Source organism: Ailuropoda melanoleuca, chromosome 14 (assembly GCF_002007445.2).
Source record: "Ailuropoda melanoleuca isolate Jingjing chromosome 14, ASM200744v2, whole genome shotgun sequence".
Taxonomy (NCBI): Eukaryota; Metazoa; Chordata; class Mammalia; order Carnivora; family Ursidae; genus Ailuropoda; species Ailuropoda melanoleuca.
The window spans coordinates 60,810,720-60,827,089 of record NC_048231.1 but is presented as its reverse complement, the minus strand read 5'-3'; the positions used below and the strand labels follow the sequence as shown (position 1 = coordinate 60,827,089).

The following is a 16,370-nucleotide window of genomic DNA, read 5'->3' as shown; positions in this document are numbered from 1 at the left end:
GGATACTGGTAAATTCCACTTAAAAATCAAGCGATCATGGGGCACCTGGATGGCTCAGTCGGTTGGGTGTCCGACTCTTGGTTCTGGCTCAGGTCATGATCTCAGGGTTGTGAGATTGAACCCTGCATTGAGCTCCACACTCAGCAGGGAGTTTGCTCGAGATTCTCTCTCCCTCCTCTCCCTCTGCCCCTTCCTCCCGCTCTCTCTCCAGGATAAATAAATAAATCTTAAAAGAAAAAAAAAATCAAGTGATCACTGAATCAGTTATTACTTTTCCTTGCCAGAAATATCCATCAGAACAATCATGTCACAAAACTCCCTGAATTCAGACTCAAGAGGACACAACAGAGGGTAACGAGCACCCTGGAAAGAGGCGGTAGGGACAGTATTTTTACCTTTGCTTGAAGAAGTAGAGTTCTGCCTCTTGCTACAGTCTATGAATGTAAGAAAAACATATTATCTCCTAATATCTACATTTATACATACTTAAGCAGAAGATGTTATAAGAGGATAGGTTAATTAAAACAATTCTCAGTAGACAGAGGTGAGTCAGCTGCTCATTCAAGTTTAACGACTCCATTTTTCTTTAATGATGCTTGCACGTTCGCATCAAGGCACTGCTAAATAATTGTGCGTAATCCTATTCTGTAGGTGAAACAACTTAGAAGAGTTATTATAGCGTAAGAGCTTACCGAACAACCTAAAATTGACGACAATTAAAAAGTTTACTTGATGTCAGTAAGTTAGATCTCCTTTCGAAGGCATTCCTGGTTGAGGGCATCAACTTCAGTTTTCCAGAAACACACCAGCCTTGTTATATTTTAAGTATATATCTTAAGGCTGCATTAAGAGTACAAATTTTCTTAGAATAAAGAATATAGTGTTAGGATTTTCTGCCAAAGTTCACAAAACTTTTCTATTTTGGTAAAATGATAATTTCAAATGAAAAGATTTCCAATTAAAAGCCTATCTTTGGTGACATAGGGTACATGCTTAATGGTTAGGCTAGAATTGTATTTCTGTTGATTTAGCTCAACTTTTAGAAAGTCCATATATTTGAAAGTGGAATTGAACTTCCTAAAAATTAAAATTTTATAAAGCCAGTGTTATGTTACTGAGCTTCTAAGAGAAAGTATCAAGCAATCCAGTTGTTGTTTTTTTAATGAAACTGCCCCAGCGTCCTTAAATACACAATAGTAACTACTAACTTAAATTTATATGATATTCTAAGATTTTTGAAGCAATTATCACATCATCATTTATTCTCACCATAATCTCTATTAACTTGGCACAGCAGGTATTTTTTATCCTGTTTTACATTATTAGGAGGAAGGTATGCGGTTAACCAGCATCCTACGCTGAGGAACACAGAACTGGAACCATAATGCAATTCCGTGTTCTTCCGAATAAGCCAAACGACGTCATGTCATATCATCCTAAAAAAGGCAGTGATTTTTCCCTCAAATGAGTTTGGGTCCAAAAAGTTACATTTATACTTCAAATTCCAGAAAAGAAGTTACTTCCTTCAACACAGTAAGATAGGATTAGTAGCTTCCTGGATTCTTCCTACGTGAAATCAAGAAAAACAAAACCAAAAAACCCCGCTATGTTCAATCGATTGACTTGAAATGAAGGACGGATGCTTTGTGCCCGCTCACTTGCACTTTTGTTGTTGTTGTTGTTGCTGAGGAACATCATTTAAGGAACTATGTAAGATCTTACCTCTGGTTTGTCTAATAGAAGACAGCCAAGTTCGTAGCAGGCATATGGCTGCACGTATAAGTTATTCTGACGACACAGCTCATCTTTAACAGCTCGCTGGAAGAACTGAAAGTAATACAAATGTTGTCAGAATTAACTCATTTCCCTACGTAAGGTTCATAACATCTTCAGGAGGCAGAAAGGGGGACTTGACTTATTTCTGTATTCTAGATCAGATTTTCTCTTTTTTTTTCTTTGCATTCTTATTGCTTCCCATCCATCCTCACCCATATCTTAGAAGTCCCCTACGTGCTTACGCCTCCAGGCTATGCTACCCATCAGTCAGCCCAATTTGTGCCACTTATTTTTCCAGTTGACACACCAGCCTCTACTGATTGTATTGCCAAAACCATCTTTATCTGCATCTCAAAGGCTGAACATATCATTTTAATATTTAAAGCAGGAAGCCCACAAGCCAAGCACCATCTTGTGACATGTGCCTTGCTGATACGTAAGCATATGATCTAAAACAGGCTATTCTGCGCTGTACAATAACTATTATGACCCCACACTGAAAAACTGAAAATTATAATACAAGTGCGTCAACACCCTAGGATTTAAAAGTCAAAGGCCGCTACTCCTGTACATCAACTCTTTCAAAGAGTAATCAAAATAACACTGGAGTATACTTCAAAGCACCCAACCACACAAAAACCTCAGAAAAATCCCTCCGACTATATTTAAAAATAACGAAATGATTCTTCTCCATATAACGTGTACCCAGAAGAGCCTAAGCCACCAGCTTTCTCGATCGCACTCCAGTGCTGCATCGGTAATCTGCCATTGCACAGACAAGAAAGGTGAACACACGGACACGCCTGGTCATTTTTGTATTTCTCTGACTTCTAACTTCTCTAACAGAATGAAGCTTCCTTCTGTTCCTTTAGAACTGTCTGCATCCTCATTTCCTTCTCCTCTGAGACGGTCATCTTTAATACGTAGCTAGTGCCAGAAAAGAAGGCCATATGTAAAGAAGTTTAAGGATCCGAAGCTACATTAGAAACTAGTATTAGCCATCATTGACCTTGGCACTGCCATGACCTGAGTCAGTGCGGCGGCTGAAGCTCCCACTGCACCGGGAGGCCTGGCTTTGCTGAATGCAGTTTGCATTTTTCTTACTCCTAAGCACACAGTAGGTCTGCAGCTTGTTTTCCTCAGCCACCACAGCAGCACGGACAGTTTACCTGAACGGCATCTTCGGAGTTTCCGAGACATTTGTGGATGGCACCAAGAAGCAGGTACTTCAATCCAACGACCGCTGAATCATCCACTGCGTGGCAAGCTTGAAGAGAAGTGAAAACAGCAGGAAGCATATACACGCCCTTAATTTCTTCAGTATCATCAAGAGTTAAGTATTTCATTGTATAGTGACGACTTATTCACAGTTTGTGATCTTGCCCCCTGACACTGAGAAAGTTCCTTTTCCTCACCCGGTAGTGAATAGCCTTACTCAAAGAAAGGCAAAGATGTCAAATGTCACAGTGACAAGAAGACTCAAGATTACATCCTGTTGTTACTGAGAACAAGAAACCAGTCTGAAAAGCTACATACTGTGTGAGTCCAAATATAGGACATTCTGGAAAAGGCAAAACCATGGAGGTCGTACCAAAGATCAGTGATTGCCAGTGGTCTGGGGGAGGGAGGAACAGATGGAGGCCAGATGACTTTTAGGGCAGTGTAACTATTCGGTATGATACTACCTGTAAGAGTGGAGACAGGTCATTACACGTGTGTCAAAACACACGGAATGCACAAAACAAAGAGTGGCCCCTAGTGGAAAACTAAACCGTAATGATAGGTCAGCGCTGACTCACGGGCTGTAACTGACGTATCAGTGGGGTGGGGGTGCTGATGGGGGGGGGCTGGGCACACGGGGTAGTGAGGGGTGTGCCACGTGGAAACTCTCCATGTTTTCTGCTCAGTTTTGCTCTGAACCTAAAACTACTCTAAAAAATTCTTTAAAAAATTCCGTATTCATGTCATAAGCCATAGAGTGGGCACTTCCAAATGTCGTACTGATGCGCTGCCCTGGTCACGGGGGGGGGGCGGTACGGGTCAGATGTGGTCCCTCCACTTCAAGGAGCTTGTCATCTCCTGTGCGGGAGGCACACACATGGAGGAGGATGTTACAGAACTTTTCCAAGGACATGAGAAAGGTGGAAATTGGAAACATAGTGGAGCTAATAGAGGAGGAAAGGAAGTAATTGTTTCTATGGAACAACACAGAGATTGAGAGTTGGTAAGATTTTAGACACATACACATGTGTGTGTATGTATGTGTGTGTAAATATATGTGTGTGTGTGTGTATATAACTGTGGACAACAGTCTGAACCTATAGAAGCAAGAGTTGTCTAAAAGCGATACCGTCACATAAAAAGACCTCAGTTGGTTAAGTGTCGGTTTCAGCTCAGGTCATGATCTCAGGCTTGTGGGACGGAGCCCCGAGTCGGGCTCTGCGCTCAGCACAGAATCCACTTAAGATTCTCTTCTCCCTCTGCCCTAAACCCCTCTAAAATAAATAAATCTGGAAAAAAAAAAAAGGATTTTAAGGCAACAGTGTCAAGGAAAGGGGAACACAGTTCATGTGCTCATTCATTCAATAGTTACTAAAAATCTACTATGTGCTAGGCCATTCTAGGTGCTTGGAATACAGCAGTGACAAAACAGAAAAAATTCCTGCCCTTAAAAAACTAACATTCTGTGGAAAAGCTAGATGATACAAAGGACAAATTGGTAAAATACATATGTTAAAGAAATGTTAGTGCTAATGTAAAAAATAGTCAGGAAGGGGGATGGAGGTATGCATGTTTGTCACAAAGGTACAATTTAAGCCTCAATGTAAAGGTGATATTTGAGTAAAGACCTGAAGGAAATGAGTGAAGGAGCCACATAGATATTTAGAAGAACTTTTGCGGGTAGAAAGAAGAGAAAGTGCAAAGGCACTGGGGTCAGCATGTACCTGGTGTATTCAAGAACAATAAGGAGTGTGGCTAGAGCCTGGTGAGCAAGAGGGGAAGGCAGTGAGAGGCAATGGGGCGAGGGAAGGGGGACGGCTGGTGGAAAGATCACAGAACACTGTAGGCCACTGAATGGACCTGGACATTTTTCTAAATAGGATGAAACCACAGAAGGTTCTGAGCCGCAAAATGACATGTGACTTTGTTTAATAGGATCACTCTGGTTCTGTGCTGAGGATATACAGAAATATCTTTACAATGCAGAGGAAGAATGCAGTGCAGAGGGGAGGGTGAGTGGGGGAAGGGCTATGGGTGAAACCACTAGACAAGGATGTAAAAATCCAACTGCATCTGCTGATGAAGGGAGCTGCAGATGGGGACTCAGAGAAGCTGAATGCACAAAGCTGGGCGGGGGGGGGGGGCGGGGGGGGGGGGTCTTTAATGAATCACCCACTACCAGTTTTTTCTGGAACTTCACTATTTCTCTATAAAGAACTCTGTACTCTATACAGCTGAACAGATTTGGATCATTACTGCTTAACACTGGGGAATGACAGAAACTAATTAATCGAACTCAAAACTGCACTAATATTTAACAAAGATATTAAAGAATGATATCATGTTTATTCAAGAGCCTCCCTTTCCCCATGACCACAACTTTGCTATTTATTTTCATACCTGGAAAGGGGTTCTGAGAATATTGAGTCACATTAAGTGATAATCGTCCTTGTGCCTGCCGATTTTAGCCTATTTTCACGTTTGTGTCTGAATTATCTCAACAGGATCTTGCATTTGTGCATTACAAAGAATACTTAAAATTCTGTATTGTTCCTTTGAATTAGACGCTGGTAGATATTCTAGGCTTGCATCAACAACTAAGGATGGGTGTAAAATTATGCATATCCTTTTGAAACGGACATAGCAGGACTGATGCATCCGAGAAAATTGTTTTCTTTCAAGCAACCTGCCTTAGGAGCGTTATACATGCTAATTACAGGGACTTTGCACACAAGTTCTTTCGGAGTTGTATTGCTTTGATCTCTGGAATATAAACAGACAAAAATTTTTTACTTTTGAGAGGGGACTTGTTTTTTTTTTTTCTTTGGAAATAAACAAAAGGGACCTGCAAGGAAGTCTGACGATAAAAGTATGTGATACAATGGATAATTCTATATTTGATCAAAAAGTGTGACTGTACAGAAATCTGACAAATTTTCTTCAATGACCAACAAACTAGCTTTGAGTAAGTCCAAATATTAATATTAAACCTCTTTTGAACAAGGGCAGCATGTATGTGAATAAGAATACATTTCTTTTCTATAAAACCATCTTTCTGGATGTATGTGTTTTTATTTTGCCATAATGGTCTCATGGCGCAATCCTAGGACATAAATCTCGTTGTGCTGCAGGACATAAATCTCGTTATGCTCCCAGAAGACGAAGCTGTAGGAAACCATAAAGTTCTGCTACTCAATGTGCTCTTCCCAGACCAGGAGCAGGGACACCTGTTCTGATGGGAGCTGGGCATGTCACCAAACTCTCCTGAGCTCTAGTCTGCTTGCTCATTTATAAAATGGCTATGACAATATTGTCCACCTTTCCTACTTATGTAGAAAGCAGTGTAGAGCAAACTGAACAATTTGCCAGTTAGACAGCATCAAACATGTGCCACTAAGCCTTTAAAAAATGCTATATTTCTTTAATAACCAATAAAGGTTTATTTTTACTAGAAGATTCACTTTACTCTTCCTGTGAACTTTTCCTACAGCTACAATAAACATGACTTTATGAAGACTACATTACCATAACCTATGATCCTATGGTTTTCTTTTTTCTTTTTTCTTTTTTTTAAAGATTTATTTGAGAAAGAGAGAGACAGAGAGAGTGTGAGCAGGGGGAGGGGCAGAGGGAGACGCAGGCTCCCCGCTGAGCAGGGAACCTGATGTGGGGCTCAATCCCAGGACCCTGAGATCTTGCCCTGAGCTGAAGGCAGATGCTTAACAACTGAGCCACCCAGGCGCCCCAGTCCTATGTTTATGTTTCTTCTTCTTTCTTCTTCTTCTTAATACACGAATCAAAGAATCTAGGCTTCCAGTCACATCCCCAGGTGTTTACCGCAGAGAAATGAGCACGGACGTCCGCACAAAACACAAGTACACTTAGGTTGCACCTGGGTGTGGTGCAGCTTTACTCAGGATAGCTCAAAACCCAGAAACACATTAACAGGAGAAAGAACCACCCCCCTGTGGTAGAGATGCAGCCAAACGACAGAGGGCGACTCAGCGAGTCGAAGGCACGGATACAGGCCCTCCCACAGAGCCTAGGCCGGACAAACGAAGCCAAGCAATAAAAAGTACACACGGTCTGAACTTATATGAAGTTCAAGGACAGGCAGAAGTGATCTGGGGAGAGAGAAATCAGAACCGCGGTTGCCGTGGGCGGGGGGGGGGGGGGGGGGGGGGGGGGGGCTGACCAAGGTGCACAAGGCAAATTACAAGGGTGGTGGAAACGTTCCGGATCTTCACTGTGGTGATGGATGTCCGTATGTATTTGCCAAAACTCAGCGAACCTTATACTTAATATCTGTGCATTTTAATACATGGGAATCAAACCTATATGAAACAAAGGGCTTTTGTTGGGGGGAAAAATGCATGCTTTCAGCACCCCCAGGGCTACAGAATCAGCGAGGCTTAGCGTCTGTGCGCCTCACCGCAGTCTGCTGAGGCTGCAAACGTGCGGTCTGTACGTTCCTGCTCTGCCTACGCCTGTCGCCTACGCAACGGACCGCCCTTCATCACTACGTGATCTCTCCAAGAACGACGGGTCTCTACTCTGAATCAGACAGCATCAACGAGACACAGAAGAGACCAGGTGTGTGGTCTGGTTTGTTGTTACCTTGGCTCATCCTCTGCAGGTTGGGGAAGGAACAGTTGGGAAGGGCTTTCCACAGGTACAGCACTTCGATGGAGGCCAGCACACACAGCGCTCTGGTGGGGGCTTGCTTCCGAAACCTGTCTGCCTGCAAGTGGTTAGAATCATCAGGCCACGTTGGGGCCAACAAATTCAAATACAAATATACACTTTGGAGACAGTCAAAATGCACACTTCATGTTGGACATGAATAACCCCTCCAACAAGGCTAAAAATGAGAACTTCTCTCCCTACAATTTTTTTTTTCTTTCTGACTTTTAATGTATTGGTAGATAAGCCTTTCACTCATTCTTCACCTCAATCTACCATCAGGATCCAGGGTGCATTCAGACAACTTGGGGATCAAACGAGATTCATTTCAGTTCAAATCAAAAGAATTTATGAACCTGAGTGACAAGTAATAATGAATGGGTTTACACGGAAAATGTAATCCTAGTTAGTTACGGTGTAAGCCTTTAGTTATGGTTTTACTGACTTTCAAATTTTCTACTTAGTCCTAGTGGTCTCAATGGCATTCCACATTACAATCTGGTTTACACTCAAACTAAGTCATTAAATGTTCATTCTTTAAAAGCAAACTAAAATCATGCAAAATTCAGGATATGACAAATTGTCATGTAACCCACAGTAATTCAGCTGACTTTTATTCTTAGAAGTGTAGAATAAATTAGGGACTTTGTCCCTACGGTCCGGGGCCTTTACACCAGTAGGTAAATTCGATGCATACTTCTGTTGTTTACTAGGTCAAACTGTGATGTATTCACTAGATTGACAACCAATAGTCTAGATCTCTTGCCTAAATTCTGCCCCTTTCTATTCTTCTGAAATCACCTGTTTAGACAGATGCTTTCTCTCTCCAGATAGGCTCATTAGCTCTGCATGGACTGTAATGTGTCTACTCACCCAAACAAATAACAACTGCTTTAATCATGTGCAGCAAAACAAGCACTTTCCACTCAAAGGAGAAGTGGGGCCGTGGGAGTGTATTTTCTCCCCAGTGGCAAAGTGTGTTCTGCATGGCAAGTCAGTCGCCGGCTTTGATTAGGATAGGTGGCATCGATTACAAATGCCCATCATAAATACCACACCGGATCAAGAGGCTTCAACATACCTTTTTCACCGAGAACTGTTCAATCTGATTGTTCTTCCTTTTGAAGAGTTTCTGAACTTCTTTGAAGACTATCTGTGCCCCATCCACGTCACCGGTGGCTCCCTGACAAACTGTAAGAAATCATTGTTGCACTCCTTAAGTATCAGGGGGAAATACCACTGAAAGATACCGAGGTTGGTGGTACTTGGAAAATGTTACCAAAGGAAAAATGGGAGCACATATTTTTAAAGACTGTTACACAAAGGTCTACACCATCCTGTTGTAGATGGGAGAAGGTCTTACCATCCTGATTCAACTATTTGTTGTTGGAACAACTGGGCTCCCGGAGCTTTGTGGGGACATACAGGAAAACCACAGTCCTAGTCCTCTTGTTGGGCACTAGTCCTGGATGTGACAAAATTCCCAGCTGTTGTCACAGTGTACAGTCTAGCTGGAGCCCACCTGCTCAGAAAGTGGAATAAAAGGGAATCTAGGAAAGAACAGTAAGGAGCCAAGAAGATCACGAAGGCTCCTAATGGAAAGAAGTTGTGCCTAGCAAGAAAGTCATGAAATTAGTGTTACATGTGTCCATTGGCCACCTACTGCCTACAGGCCACCAGCAAGAAGGTAAAGAAGAAACACATGCTTAGCCCCTAAAGAGACCTAAATTTCAGCTGGTGAAATAAGATACACACATAGTCCCATACTTACAATGTATATGGTGATAACAGCCTCCAGGGCAGGAAAACCAAAGTGCTTTTGGAAAAGCTCAGGAAGAGAAGGGACATTTCTCTTTGGAGTGCTCAGGAAAACTCTGAGGAGCTAGGAGTCAGGCTGAGCGAGGAGAAGATGTTGATAGTCTGCCCACAAACTTCATCCCATCCCAATCCCCAGGCAAAGAATCATAATTTCTTCGCTTCATCTTTGAAGGTGAAACTTTACCCACTACTCTGTCATTCTCTTCTCAACTCCAATGGCACTGAATCCATTTATATCAATTTTTTCTTAAATGTTGTCTTTGGCACATGTTGTTTCTCAATGCCCAGCTGGGAGGACCTAGTTCCTCCTTTATTTGAGCACTCCTAAAACTAGGTGGTCCTCTACCCCCAGTTTGGGGTTTGGCCAAGCAGAGCACGGGGCCATCACATATCAGAGGATGGACAGAGGTTGGCAGGGCCAAAGCAGCAGAAGCACCAAGACTCGGAGAAGGCTGCGGATGTCGAGGTGATGGGAGAGGCGGAAGACTTTCTACTGGGAGCCTGAGGGATCAGGCTGAATGTTCAAGGGAAACACAACCACATTCCCAGGTAGGGGAGCAGCCCTGGTCCAGAGGTGGGGGTCTGAATCCATCCAAAATGACCTCATTTCTCACAGCATTTCAAAACCATAAGGAAGGGCAGTGACGGTTTGGTGGACCAGCCCATCAGGCTATGGGTCAGAGGACGTAAAGGTCCAAGAGAGTTAAAAGACTTGCCTCAGGTCACACAGTAAGCCAGTGAGAAAGAGTAATGTCTGTTGCAGCTAAGCCTGAGGTCCTCCTCGGATCGTTCATAACATTCTTACAGAGTCACAGAATTCAAACAAGAGACGCGCAGCGGTAATGGCTGTGTAACAAAGTGCCTGTACGTAATGCCGCTGCACTGAACGCTGAAACGTGGGTAAGATGGCAGATTATACGTTACGTGTATTTTACTACAGTGGAAGAGTGCAAGCAACGAAGCCCCTGGGGGCAGTGTTTCCGGTCCCTGAGCACCCCTCCTCTCTAGCTCTGCCTGTCGACATGCACCTGTCCTTCAGGGCCCTCTTGAATGGCAGCTCGCACAACAGAAATGATCTGTCCTGTTCCCGGGAGCTCCTGACACACCTTACCATCTGCACAAAACGCCTTTGTGAAGGCAGAGATGAGGTTTTCATGCTTTACCAGCTCCTACAACCTGTTAGAATCCTAGGATTTCCAGTATTTGGAGAATAAATGCTCCCAAACACAGCCGCATTGTACATTTCTTTGTGTTCTATGCTCAACAAAGATTAAAGAAGAAAGAGCTGTCCACAATTGACTGTGTGAGTCCATTAAACGTTGACAACCGATGGCTGGGTTTTTGTGAAGACCTCTGCTTTTCAGTTCACCCTCTGCTCAACGTGCTGGGCACATGGAGGCCACTCTGTAGATAGCTGCCACTGTCATCTGAGAGGCCCGTGAGTTCCGTACAACGACTCTGAAGGCGTGAGACACAGTACCCTAACCAGTATACTGAAAATAATTCCATTCGAGCATCAGCGACAGGGCCATTCAAAAGCAGATACCCTGCAGGGACTGCGGTAAAGAGTGTGGGTGTAAAGGCATTTCCCACTGAGTCCTAATGAACTGCACTTTCTGAACATCCAGAACATACTTGCCACTGTTAATTCTCTTATTTTAAATAGATTAGTTAAGGGACTGGAATGACAGGAAATGTTTCATTAAATCCAAACAGAAATAAGGAGATACTTAAAATTTAAAATTATGTTTGGATTAGTCTTGAACTTTAAGTAAAAGAATCCCTTATATGGCTGGATAAGGAGACGTTCGCATTAGAGGCAGAAAATGTACAGCCCCTGGGTTTCTTGGGTTCCCACCTTGGCCACCGTACATCACGACGGTGTTTTATGTCCCTCAGGGCACAGACAACCCTTGTGTCCACCAGGTGGCAGCACATCTTTATCTCCTGACGGGAGGACAAAAAGGCAATGCCGGCTCCTTCAGCTCAGCAATGGCCGGTGTTCCTGCTAAATGATGGGCAGTGTTCAAATACCTCTTGCTCTGCAAAATCACACTGTAAACAAGCTTAGTGAGTAAAACAGGTTTGGAGCAGACTGCTCAAAATCTATGCAACTTTGTAACCAGGGCACTAACACTCCAAAGAGAAATAGTGACGCAATGTAAAAGATGTGTAAAATTCCTTCAAAATTGTTTAAATTCTTAAAGACTAAAAACCATATTGTACAAGGCAAAGGATAAGAGTAAGGGTAGGTTGCGGCTGCTGAGGGCAAAATGCACAGAAACGGTCACAATAAGCATTTTCAGGACAGAGCAGGTGACCAAACCAGCCCAGAGGGGGAGCTGGTGTGCAGGCCTGCAGGCTTCCGCTGAGTCAGGGAACACTGTAGTACAAAACGCGAACATTCTGGAGAGAAGTGTGGAAGGAGAACGCCACGTGGGAGACAGAACTCACGGTACAAGTGAGGTACTCACCAGCGGTTAAATAGGCATAATAGCACTGGGACCACCTCGACTCGTTTTTTAGCCTCTCAAAGGAATCAAATGCATCTTTGAAGTTCAGCTCTATCATGCTGCACCAACCTATGAAAGAAATATTTTTAGTATGGGACCTAAAGTAGTGATTTATACCCCGTCTTTAAGCCAGGAACCTGACACTGCTGATTATCTTTGTGTTGCAAGTACACTACCTGAAAACCTAAAGATGATCTTTTGTCACTTAAATATTTTCAGTGTGACGTTTTGAGTAAGACAAGGCACTTGTGATTTCCACCACCCACTAAGCAGTATAGAAGTGGTAAAGTGGGGGGTGCCGGGGGGGTGCAGTCGTTTAAATGTCCGACTCTTGGTTTTGGCTCAGGTCATGACCTCAAGGTTGTGAGCTTGAGCCCCACATTGGGCTCTGCTTAAGACTCTCTCTCCCTCTGCCCCTCCCCCCCAAATAAATAGATCTTTTTTTTTTTTTAAAGCAATATAGAGAGACAGAAAGATTTCTATGAAAATACTCTAATTTGTATCCTACACTCCAATCTGGGTTGTGAGATTAATCTAAGCACGGCAGCACTTCTCCAAGAGCAGCCCCAGACACAGAAAAAGCAAGCAGTACCGTTAGACTGCATATCGTGACTACCTCAAAAAGTCTTCAAGCACTCACGTGGCTCCTTAATGATTACTATTGTGGCTCCTTAATGATTACTATTAGTCCTCAAACCCTTGTGAGAAGTGGAGACAAGCCAGTCAGAAACTAAGTACTTGCTCACCTTCCCTCTGCAGGTTGGCTGCAGAGCTGAGAAAGAACCCTATCTTTCCAGGATCAAAACACCATGAGACAGGTATTCTGGGTAAGGAGTGGCAGCCACGAAAATTCAAGAAATTCTATCCTCATTTTTGTCCCTCCCACTGCCTGAGCCCCTCCACACGCCAAGCCCTGAGCCAGGCACCTGGTATAATTCTAATTCTACTAGGGGCTTCCTAAGGTGGTGGATGGCATCCTCATTTTACCAAGGAGAAAAGCTGAGGCAGGGAGAGGTTGGTGACTTGCTCAAGGCCACAGAACTAGGAAGAGGAAAGGGCCAAGGGGTGAATGAAGGCCATTGCCCTCTCCTATCCGCGATATCCCCTCCATCATAAATTCTGATATCTGGTGTCATCTTGGATCTGCCTTTGAAGTACAGGGATGAGAGGGATCCACACTTCTAGAAAATCCAGTGTCAAATTTTTTTGGATAGGATATGAAGTTGACATGGTTTCCAGTAAAACTTGGGGATAATCATGTCCATCCTAGAAGATGGGAGTTACGTGCAAAGTAGGGGTGGAGGTGGCCCTGAATATGAATAAGATGCTTGAGTTACGATTTTGCTAGTTTTTCTTGGGTTAACCTTCCTAAGCGTTGCGGGGTTAGGCTTCAATGATCTCCAAGCCTCCTTCAGATCTGACCCTCCAATCTGTCACAGACCTTGAAATGGTACCAAAAAAGGCAGTCATAATCGCTTTGCTATGCATGTACATATCAAATCATTGTATCATACAACAAATACATTATATATTAATTATATCTTAATAAAAGTGGAAGAAGAAAAAAGGCAGCAGTATCTTAAAAACAAAAAAAGGCCACCAAATCTAGGTGTTAATTCAAGTTCTTTGAAATACATTCCATCCTACATTATGGCTACTACCCAGAGCTCCAGGGGGGTGGATGACATAGAAATATATTTTCCACTGGATTATACTTCCGCTCTTTTCCCTAAACCATAAGAGGTGCTTAAAACGCAGTTTTATTTTCCTGGGAAGTTCCCAATCTTTTAGTTTGTATTTTTCTTTAAAAAGATTTAAAATTATCCAAGAAGACAATTATGTCCACAGCAGATAAGCAAGTGGCGAGCATCATGGGGTCTCGACCTGACAGGTGGCAGATACCTGTGCACTCCCCACTTCTTCTTCCCCTCTCTGCAGAGGACCTGCGAGTTCCAATTTTCCCGTTGATTCCACCACTATCTCATCACTTCCCCGCTCCCTGGCTCCTTCATTCCCTTTCTATGTGCCCCGTGATGTGACCCTGTCATACTGGGCTGAAACCCTAACAACATGAACCTCTTATTACATTGTGTCGTTGTTGTTTCAAACTGTGGTGCTGATTCTCCTCGGCCTCATTGAACAACTGCTACACAAAGCATTATGGAATTGCTAATATAACAGGACAGGAGAATTTTAGTGCAGTCAGCAAAAAACTCGTAGTAACAACTTTGGGACAGGAGGGAGAAAGCTGTAAGCAAATAAATATGTCCATGTCTGCTTATAAATTTGTCTGCAGAAGGGGAGAAGCAGAAGGAAGGAGCTCACACACGAGGAGGGCCTTCTGTGTGCCAGGCACCCCACTGATGCTCATTCCTACTCATCTAAACCCCACGACTGCTGAGGGCAGCCACCTCAACTCTCCCGGCAACCATGAGGCTTGTGCAACTCTTCCCAGGTCTCTGAGCTGGTCGGGAGAAGGGCTGGGATTGGGGTCCACACGTCCAACTCTCTACCAGACCACATTTTTCTTCCCAGGTAAACACTGGTGAGAGGGAGGGAAAGAGTTTTGGATTCTAACGTGCAGTCAGATAAAGCAGTTGGAAAAGAGTTTTACTCCATTCCTTTAACATGACCTATTATCCTAAAATCAGAACGTTAAAAAGAATAAATTCTAAAGCCGTAAGGACAACCATTGAGATAAGTATCATCACTTGTGCTACGATAACAAAGTCTTATTCTCACAAAAGGCAGCAAGCATTTTACAAAGATCCAAACTGAATAGCATTAGAAATGCAGACATGCACAAGAATGCATTAAGACTTGTGACAAGAAGCTGGCTGCCCAGCTGGACGTAAGCGGAATGCATTCATGCCATTGCATGACACGAAACTGGACAGACGTTTCGTATTTACCAATTTCATACAGACAGACATGCTGGATTTCTCTCTGATCTATCGCAAGCTCCAACGCGGTATGGAAAGAAGTCAAGGCACTGTTGATTTGACACTGAAAGGAAAATGAAAACAGAGTTACTGGCTAAAATCTGCCATTAACATTACAATTATCTTCATTCCAAAGGATATTCTTCCTTAACGGTTATTTTAAACAGGCTAAACAGCACAGAAGACAATGATCGCAAAATTTCTGGAACATTCCAATTGGCCTCAGTTGTGAGCTGAACCTCAGCACAGAGCACTTCATTTGCTCCAGCGGGAAATTCCCCCTCCTGTGTATACAACAGGCATAGTTGGAGATAACTATAGGTTCAGTTCCACACCACCACCACAAGAGAACATGGCAAAAAAGCGAGTCGGAGCATGTTCTGGCTTCCCAGTGCCTACGAAAGTTATGCTTATACTATCCTGAAGTCCATTAAGTGTGCAATAGCATCACGTCTAAAAAACAACGTACGTACCTTAATTAAAAAAAAACTTTATTGCTAAATGCTAACCGTCTTCAGAGCTTTCAGCAAGCTGTAATCACAGATCAGCATTAACAAACATAACAATAACAAGAAAAGTTTGAAATACTGTGAGAGGGGCGCCTGGGTGGCACAGCGGTTAAGCGTCTGCCTTCGGCTCAGGGCGTGATCCCGGCGTTATGGGATCGAGCCCCACATCAGGCTCCTCCGCTATGAGCCTGCTTCTTCCTCTCCCACTCCCCCTGCTTGTGTTCCCTCTCTCACTGGCTCTCTCTATCTCTGTCAAATAAATAAATAAAATCTTTAAAAAAAAATTAAAAAAAAAAAAAGAAATACTGTGAGAGTTATCAAAATATGACACAGAGACATGAAGCGAGCAAATACTGTTGGAAAAATGGGTTGCCACAAACCTTCAATTTGTTAAAAAAACAAAACAAAAACAAAACCACAAACCCAGTATGTGCAAAGTGCAATAAAGTGAAGTATCAAGGAAACAGGGTGTGTCTGGACCCTCCATAGGCCAGAAAGAGCCCGGTCAGTCCCGAGTGACTGTGCAAACCTCCTCTGGGCCTGCCCTCAGCACACTCTCCCTGCTGTGACCCACCGCCCCGGTCAGACAGTCCCTAGTACGATTCTGTATCCGAAATACTTTGTCTGGTTACTGCTGGTCCTCACATCTCCTCTACTAACACTCACTCCTGACTTTTGCGTTCATCTAGCACGGTCTGGAGCCCAACAGGCTCTCCGATGACTGTTCTTACCCCCGAGTAAATACATTTAGTGCTGCTTTCCACTAAAGACCCCTTTCAAAGTCTGCCAATCTCATGCCACAGCACCTGACAAGAGCACCTAAAAAGCATTCAATCCTAAATACAGCAATGATAGGTGTTAATAAATGTAAATTCTAAATGCCCTAAAAATTTGATAGACTGCTCTCA

At 43.3% G+C, this 16,370-nt stretch overlaps 1 protein-coding gene across 3 annotated transcripts in view; it reads right to left on the bottom strand.

Annotated features, from left to right (window-relative positions):
* Positions 1-16,370, bottom strand: part of TTC39C (tetratricopeptide repeat domain 39C) — a 102,594-nt gene that overhangs the window by 1,143 nt on the left and 85,081 nt on the right. For all 3 annotated transcript variants that reach the window (XM_011221132.3, XM_019796490.2, XM_019796495.2), the window contains 7 exons: positions 14,924-15,017; positions 11,973-12,080; positions 8,762-8,871; positions 7,615-7,738; positions 2,946-3,043; positions 1,723-1,827; positions 396-434 (listed from right to left, as the gene is read on the bottom strand). In XM_011221132.3, coding sequence (XP_011219434.2) covers positions 396-434; positions 1,723-1,827; positions 2,946-3,043; positions 7,615-7,738; positions 8,762-8,871; positions 11,973-12,080; positions 14,924-15,017 — 678 coding nt within the window. The remainder of the gene's footprint in view (positions 1-395; positions 435-1,722; positions 1,828-2,945; positions 3,044-7,614; positions 7,739-8,761; positions 8,872-11,972; positions 12,081-14,923; positions 15,018-16,370) is intronic.